We start from the raw sequence: 8,812 nt of genomic DNA on the forward strand, positions 1-8,812 counted from the left end.
TAAAACTTCTCTAGCCAAGACCAATATAAACAACACACAAAATAACATATAAAACACCTTCCAGGCCAGGCGCAGTGGCTCATACCTGTAATCCCAGCACTTTGGGAGGCCAAGGCAGGTGGATCACTTGAGGTCAGGAGTTCGAGACCAGCCTGGCCAACATGGTGAAACCCCGTCTCTAAAAAATATAAAAATTAGCAGGGCGTGGTGGTGCATGCCTGTAATCCCAGCTACTTGGGAGGCTGAAGCAGGAGAATCACTTGAACTCGGGAAGTGGAGGTTGCAGTGAGCTGAGACTGCACCATTGCACTCCTGCCTGGGTGACAGAACAAGACTCCATCTCAAAAAAACAAATTAAAAATAAACAAATAAATAAAACACGTTCCAGTAATATGACAAATAAATATGGTATAATATGATATGAAAATGTTGTCTGAATAGAAGAACATGCTGGTCTGTTCTCATTACTGCTTGTCCTATTTGATTCCAGTTAAAGAAAAAAAGAAATTTACCAAAACTTGGTGATACAATTAGAAAACAATGCTGTAAGCAGAAGATCACTTTATTTCTCATTACTCAATCTCTGTGCCAGAAGAGTGGAAGTTCATCAAGTTGGCAAATGGGGAGAAAAACAAGATTAATGAAATGGCTTCTTCCTGCCCCCATACTCTTGCCCAACCTCGACCTGATTTCTCCTCATTATGTCTATCATGGAGAGATTCTGGGAAGAGGAGAGAATACGAAGGTTGGAAGATGGATTTACAAAATTAGCACCCTAAATGCAAGAGAAATGAATCTCTTCCATACGTCCTCCCCTCCAAACCATGTAAAATTCTAAATGCATCCCATCAACTCCTTCTTCACAGTAATCCCCTGTGGTAGGTATGAGCATTATCCCCTCCTTACAGATGATGCAACGGAAGCTTAGAAAGATTGAGAAACTTGCCCAAGGTTGCACAGCTATGGGTGGCAGAAAGCCAGGAGTCCTGACTCTAAAATCCATAGTATTTACTGAGTACTACACTACTTATTACTGTAGTATAGATGAAAGAGTATTGGGTTCCAGACTCAGCTTCACCCCTTAGGCAAATGACTTAACCCTGTTGAGCAGCTTGTCATCAGAAAATGAGAGCAATGACAGCTGCCCAGCCTTCTCCATAGCATGTGACTGATGCTGAAAGAGTTAATGTATGTGCAAATGTGCCATAAAAACTACAGGTCATTATGTAAATACAAGATTTTGTTAATTTGGGCCTCGGTATCTTGTATTATCCTTCCACATGGTTTATAGACCTAAAAATTAGTTTAGTAGTAGTTAAACAATTTTTAACATTTCCAAGCAAAAATCTAGTAAAGAAAAAATATATCAACTTTAGACATCTGGAAAAGGCAAAACTATCAAGACAGTAAAAAGATTAGGCCGTGTGTGGTGGCTCATGCCTATAATCCCAGCACTTTGGGAAGCCAAAGTGGAAGAATCGCCTGAGCCTAGGAGTTCAAGACCAGCTTGGGCAACATAGCAGGACCCCCATCTCAATAAAAATTTTAAAAAATAAGGCCGGGCGTGGCGGCTCATGCCTGTAATCTCAGCATTTTGGGAGGCCAAGGTGGGCAGATCACTTGAGGTCAGGAGTTTGAGACCATCCTGGCCAACATGGCAAAAACCCATTTCTATTAAAAATGCAAAAAAATTAGCCGAGCATGGTGGTGGATGCCTGTAATCCCAGCTACTTTTGAGGCTGAGACAGGAGAATCGCTTGAACCCAGGAAGCAGAGGTTGCAGTGAACCAAAATTGCGCCACTGCACTCCAGCCTGGCTGACAGTGAGACTGTCTCAAAAAAATGAATAAACAAAATAAAATAAAATAAGGCCAGGTGTGGTGGTTCATGCCTATAATCCCAGCACTTTGGCAGGCTGAGGTGGGTGAATCACAAGATCAGGAGATCGAGACCATCCTGGCTAACACAGTGAAACCCTGTCTTTAAAAGAAAAAAATAAAATAAAACAAAATAAATAAAATAAAATAAAAATAAGACCAGTGATTGCCAGTAGTCTAGGGAAAGGGAGAGAGGGATGAATAGGTAGAGCACAAGAGATTTATAGGACTGTGAAACTCCTCTGTGTGATACTGTAATCATGGATCCATGTCATTACACATCTGTCAAAATGCAGAGAATATATAGCACCAGAGAGAACCCTAAACTATGGACTTAGTCAATAATAATGTACCAATATTGGCTCATGAATTTTAACAAAAGTATCATACTAATGCAAGATGTAAATAATAGCGGGATAAGGGTATGTGTGAGGGGGTATACGGAAACTCTGTACTTTTCTTCTGCTCAATTTTTTGTAAACCTAAAAACCATTCCCAAAAAAAGTCTATTAATTTTTTAAAAATCAACCATACAAAGCAAATTCTACATAGGGATTTATGGGAAGTAAAATGAATGAGGCTGATGTTCTAAAAAGTGCCTGACATACTAGATAGAGTGTACTCATCTTTTTTTTTTTTTTTTTTTTTAAGACAAGAGTCTCACTCTGTCGCCAGGCTCCAGGCTGGAGTGCAGTGGCACAATCTCGGCTCACTGCAACCTCCGCCTCCCGGGTTCAAGCAATTCTCCTGCCTCAGCCTCCCGAGTAGCTGGGACTACAGGCATGCAACCACCAAGCCCAGCTAATTTTTGTATTTTTAGTAGAGACGGGGTTTCACCATGTTGGCCAGGATGGTCTCGATCTCTTGACCTTGTGATCCACCCGCCTTGGCCTCCCAAAGTGCTGGTATTACAGGCTTGAGCCACCGCGCCCAGCCTGTACTCATCTTTTTAAACCAATGCTGTTCTATAAAATTTTTATGCAACAATGGAAATATTCTAGATCTGCTCTAATACAGTAGCCACTAGCCACAATGGCTACTGAACACCTGAAACTTGGCTAGTGTGATTGAAGAAAAGAATTTTTAATTTTAACTTCAGTTAACAAATTTAGCTACATGTCACTAGTACCTACTGTTTCAGTAAAGTTTTAGACAATTCCTCAAGAGACCCCTAGTAATGTACTGTGACGTTACCTTTAGAAGCAAAAGGTTATCTCAAGAGACCATTCAAATGGATGTAGTTGTGAAACAACGCCACAATTAACTGAGCAGGTCACACACGAGTGACTAGGCAGATGGTTAAAGCAACCAGGAACCAAAAAAGCCCATCTCCAGTTGTTTCTCACTTCAGGTCCCGTAATGTAACTAAATAATGACAAAACAGTCACTTTTAATTCTTTCAATATTTTCAAAAAACTCAATTCATTAAACATCATTTCTGCTTCCTGAAAAAAAGGGTAGAGGTTAAGTTAGAATTAAGGAATATTTCTTCAAGTCAGTGACCTGAAGGAAATTTTAAAAATTAAGGAACATAGGGAAGTAATGTGAAAGTGATTTTTAAAAAATTTTTTGTAGGCCGGGTGTGGTGGCTCACGCCTATAATCCAAGCACTTTGGAGGCCAAGGCGGGCGGATCACCTGAGGTCGGGAGTTCAAGACCAGCCTGACCAACATGGTGAAACCCCGTCTTAAAAAAATAATAAAAAAATAAAAACAAATAGAAAAAATTTTTTGGCCAGTTGCAGTGGCTCATGCTGGTAATGCTGCCACTTTGGAAGGCTGAGGTAGATGGCTTACTTGAGGCCAGGAGTTCAAGACCAGCCTGGCCAACATGGTGAAATCCCATCTTTACTAAAAATACAAAAATTAGCTGGGCATGCTAGCGCACGCCTGTAATCCCAGCTACTCAGGAGGTTGAGGCACAAGGATCACTGCAACCCAGGAGGTGGAAGATGCAGTGAGCCAAGATCGCATCACTGCACTCCAGCCTGGGTAACAGAGTGAAACTCTGTCTCAAATAAAAAAAAAAATTTTTTAAGAGAAAGAGACAGGGTGTCCCAAGCTAGCCTTCTGCTTCAGCTTCCCGACTAGGTGGTATTACAGGTGCATGCCACCATAGCTGGCTTACAAGTGATTTTTGCCAACACAAGATATTCACTCAGTGTATTAAATGAAAATTCAAAGACTAATATTTTGCCATGTATTTGAATCCCGTCACTCTTAAAAATCAAAAGGGAGCTGGGCGCGGTGGCTCACGCCTGTAATCCCAGCACTTTGGGAGGCTGAAGCGGGCGGATTACGAGGTCAAGAGACTAAGACCATCCTGGCCAACATGGTGAAACCCCGCCTCTACTAAGAAATACAAAAATTAGCTGGGCGTGGTGGTGCACGCCTGTAGTCCCAGCTACTCGGGAGGCTGAACCAGGAGAATTGCTTGAACTCGGGAGGTGGAGATTGCAGTGGGCCGAGATTGCGCCACTGCACTCCAGCCTGGCGCCTGGCGACAGAGTGAAACTGTCTCAAAAAAAAAAAAAAAATCAAAAGGGAAAAGATGCCCAGAAGAGCATAGGCAAAGAAGAATGGAGGATGAGGTATGTAAACAAAAATAAATAGACACACACATGACTCTTCGTATCCAGCAGTTAACCAGAGCTCTGCACTGGAACGGTCATTACCTCCTATCTTGGTTATTTAAAATGCTAGTTGATTAAACCTCAGTTCCTAATTCAACGACTTTTTGTCCTTATCCCAGCGTCATAAAAGAGAACTAATATCCTCAATTGCAGTGGCTTTTTATCGGAGTCCTCCTCCCCTGGGGAATCTATGAAATCAAACACTGAGATTGGCACCCCACACTCAGGGAATAAGTAAAGTGTCCAAAGTGACGGTGTTGAATCCCTTACAGTATGTTGGTCTACAGCTTCTTTTTCAGTCCTGCAAGCACTGGATCTTTCTTTTAAAACACAAAGAGAGGGAGAGAGAAAGAGAGGTAATTGAGAAGTAGTAACACTCTCATGCAGAAACATGAAAATACCTGACCTTAGAAACAGGCCCCCAAAAGCTAATTCTTAACACTCTGCTCAGATGTAAACTGGACCTTTGTTCTCCCTTTTGAAGTTTATGAACTGCATTAGAAAAATATTATTTCATAATTTCATATAGTTGTTTTTAAGAGTGTTCAAATACATAATTAAGTAATATTAAATAGCCCTCGGTGATCAAGCAAGACATCCAACAAGTTGAACGTTTCAGTATATTCACCTGCAAGGAAAAAGAAAAAAAAGAGATGGGGTTCCCACCTTCCCAGCCTCAGTCCCCGCAGTTATCCATTCCAGGGCCCTGAACCCCATTTGTTGTGCAATCTTTTTCAAACTCCACCCACTGAGCTCCAGAACAAGTGGAATTCTCTCATTCTGAAAGAGGTCTCAATTTTCCTGTATCTAGGGAGGGACTGAAAACTCCTTGACATGAGTCAAGTAAGGCAAGGGGAACGACAGTCCGGCCTGTTTCCCAGATTAAGAAAGACCCAAGGCCAGGGTCGGGAAGGCGTTCAAGTTTCCACTCATCAAATTAAAAAAACTAATAATAAATGAAAGAAAGAGAAAAAGAAGGTGAGGGTGGTAAATAGGGCTGGAATGACGCGATATCCCAACTCTGCAGGACCGAGGTCCTCCAACATCGCCTCCCCATCCATTCCCAGCCCCACGTGCAGCCAAGCCCTCGGAGCCCCGGAGCCTAGGTCCCGGGGACCGAGCGCCCCGCTCGCACCGGCCCTGAGACGCTCACCCGCTCGTCTGCCCGCCCGCGCAGTGGCGGGGAGTGCAGCAGGGCGGGGGAAGGGGGGCCAAGCACACCCCGGCTCCCGCGCGGTTATCTTACTGCGCAACAGCCTAGCTTGAGCGGCCCGGGGGCACCCCGCAGCGCGCCCTGAGCACCTGCTGGACGCGAGGAGGGCGAGCCCAGGACCCCAGCGAGCCCCCGGACGGCGGCGCTCAGCGCTGGGAGCACGTTGATGGCGGGGGCTGGGAGACGCAACGCCTGGCGCCGGGATCCCCGTGCTGCTGGCCGCACGTGGCTGTCACACCTGGCGCACCCCCGCCTCGCACCTCTTCCCCCTTAAAACCGGGTGCGCCCCCTGACCGCCCTCCCTCCCGGCATCCCCGCAGCTCGCCGCCAAACCCCAACCGTTGTCCCTTCCCACACCATCTATCGCGGTCCCACCCCATCTATCGCGGTCCCACCCCCCCCACCTGCTCCCACTGTCGTCACCCCCGGGAAGGAAGAGGACCGGATATTCGTCCCGTGGCTAAAGGTAACCAGGGAGAGAGAAGAAGTGGACCCCGAAAAAGGGAGTCCGAGCATCCCCCGGGCCCGGCAACAACGAGGGCATCCCCCTGACTGACCTTCTGCCGCGGGCTGCGTCGCCGTCCGCCCCGTCCGACCTCAATCGCCTCTTCGGCGCCGCCGCCTCTTCCCCGCGTTGCCTCCTCTACTCGCGTCGCCATGAGGTGACGGCAGCAGCCAAACAAGCGGCCCGACAAGAGGCACGGAACCTCTCCGGGCCTTTCGCCCCGCCCCCGAACCCCCATGGCCAATCGCCGCATGTGAGACTTCGCACGTGACCGGAGGAGGTTGGCCCCCAAGGGGACGAAGCGAGATGGGGGTGGGGAGCATTGAACACTGGGCTGGTCTTCTGCAAGACCGAAGGGCAGATAGAGGCCATGTGAGTCTGCGCGGATTGGGAATGGGATTCAGGAATGGACTACAAGTCCCAGTAGGGTGTGCAGCCACGGCTCTCAGGCTTGGATCGGGATTGGAACATAAGGCGGAGTTCAGAGAAAGGGAGAGTGCTGCACCCACTGGGGCTTGCGGTTTCTGGGGGCGTTGTCTCGCTATAGGAAGGTACTTGTTATGATCCTTCGGGGAAAGTTTAGAAATATCCCCGTGTTTGAGAAGGAGCACGATCGGGGACACATTCTTGTGTTTTGGTTTTTGTTACCGTTCTTAGGAATTGGGCGCGAATGATTTGGGGATAAGGGAAAATACTTCGCGACTTTCCAGATGGAAGGTGTATTGGCTCTTAGAATTTGAGATTTCGTACTCGGGCACCTGCCCCGAGTCCTGCCCCTCCACCAGAGTTGTCAACACGTTTTACTTGGCCCGAGCTCCTGCGGGATAGGTGCCTCTCTGTTCACCTTGGTCGAAACCCCCGCTTCTGCACACTTACTTGGCACTTCATTCATGTTGAATGTATCCTGCTTTCTCCCACCCCATTTAGTCGTTTCATTACATAAATGTTTCAACAAACTCTGTTTGCCGAATCGAATTTTTCTTTCTTGATATGATGTTGGGGGAGAGAGGAGAGTTTTCCTCAGGAATATTTCCTATTTCCATCTGATGGAACCAGATCTCCAATGACTGAGCTTCTGAAAGGCACAGACCATCATGAAATCCTGATATATTGTCTTAAATAATTTATTATGAAAATCTGTGCAAGTCTTATATCATTTTTATTAGATTTGAATACAAAACAGTGGTAGCAGATGCCAAAAATTTAATAACATACCTGAGGGTAAATTTCAATATTGGGGAAATTCTATCCATTACTTTTAAATATTTCTGTAAGTAGCCGGGCGCGGTGGCTCACGCCTGCAATCCCAGCACTTTGGGAGGTTGAGGTGGGCGGATCACGAGGTGAGGAGATAAGAGACCATTCTGGCCAACATGGTGAAACCCCGTCTCTACTAAAATACAAAAAATTAGCCAGGCGTGGTGGCGGGCACCTGTAGCCCCAGCTACTCGGGAGGCTGAGGCAGGAGAATCGCTTGAACCTGGACAGTAGAGGTTGCAGTGAGCTGAGATCGCGCCACTGCACTCCAGCCTGGGCAACAGAGTAAAACTCCGTCTCAAAAAAAAAAAAAAAATTTCCTGTAAGTTTGCAAAAAGTATCATTATTTTGTTTCCTGGGCAGAACATCACAGTCTAGCTTTGCGATTTCAAAACCAAAGCATAGTTTGAGACGTAGGTGACAACTGATAATAAACTGATAACTAGATTCTATAAAACTCATGACCTCAGCCACCATATCTCATATTCTTAAAGGCAAGTCCCAACAAGATGCAGAATAAATCTATCAGTAATGCAATTCTCCAGGGAATCGAGTGGCAAATGCACTGTAGTTAAATTATGGTACAATAGAATCCCACGGGCCGGGCGCGGTGGCTCACGCCTGTAATCCCAACACTTTGGGAGGCCGAGGCGGGTGGATCACGAGGTCAAGAGATCGAGACCATCCTGGTCAATGTGGTGAAACCCCGTCTCTACTAAAAATACAAAAAATTAGCCGGGCATGGTGGCGCGCGCCTGTAGTCCCAGCTACTCAGGAGGCTGAGGTAGGAGAATTGCCTGAACCCAGGAGGCGGAGGTTGCGGTGAGCCGAGACCGCGCCATTGCACTCCAGCCTGGGTAACAAGAGCGAAACTCCGTCTCAAAAAAAAAAAAAAAAAAAAAAAAAAAAAAAAAATTGATATAGAAAAAATATTCCATTTATGTAGAATTGCCTGCGAGTATGTTTATAAAGAGGTGTTTAGAAGACTCTTCAGGGCTCCAGGCAGTGGCTCATGCCTGTAATCCCAAACAATTTGGGAGGTGGAGGTGGGAGGATCACTTGAGTCCGGGAGTCTGAAACCAGCCTGGACAACATAGTGAGTCCCCATCTCTACAGAAAATAGGAAAGCTAGCCGGCCCTCTTGGCATGAGCTTGTAGTCACCACTACTGGGAAGGCTGAGGTGGGAGGAAACTCTTGAGCCCAGGAGATCAAGATTACAGCAAGTTATGATTGTGCCACCGCACTCCAGCCTGAGCCACAGAGTGAGATCCTATGTGAGGAAAAAAAAGGGGGGAGGGGGCGGCTAGGCGCGGTGGCTCACACGCCT

General features: G+C 46.3%; 1 protein-coding gene across 2 annotated transcripts in view; it reads right to left on the reverse strand.

Moving 5' to 3' along the window:
- TXLNG (taxilin gamma) overlaps positions 1-6,403 on the reverse strand; it is a 50,545-nt gene extending 44,142 nt beyond the window's left edge. The window contains exon 1 of one of the 2 annotated variants that reach the window (XM_012434444.2): positions 6,280-6,403. In XM_012434444.2, coding sequence (XP_012289867.2) covers positions 6,280-6,381 — 102 coding nt within the window. In that variant the 5' untranslated portion in view covers positions 6,382-6,403. Of the gene's footprint in view, positions 1-3,071; positions 3,228-6,279 lie in introns of those variants that run through there. The other variant, XM_012434447.3, reaches the window with a different exon arrangement.
- Positions 6,404-8,812: the final 2,409 nt, after the last annotated feature.

This window comes from Aotus nancymaae, unplaced genomic scaffold (genome assembly GCF_030222135.1).
Source record: "Aotus nancymaae isolate 86718 unplaced genomic scaffold, 86718_ANA_hifiasm-v0.15.2.pri h1tg000058l, whole genome shotgun sequence".
In the NCBI taxonomy this organism is placed as follows: Eukaryota; Metazoa; Chordata; class Mammalia; order Primates; family Aotidae; genus Aotus; species Aotus nancymaae.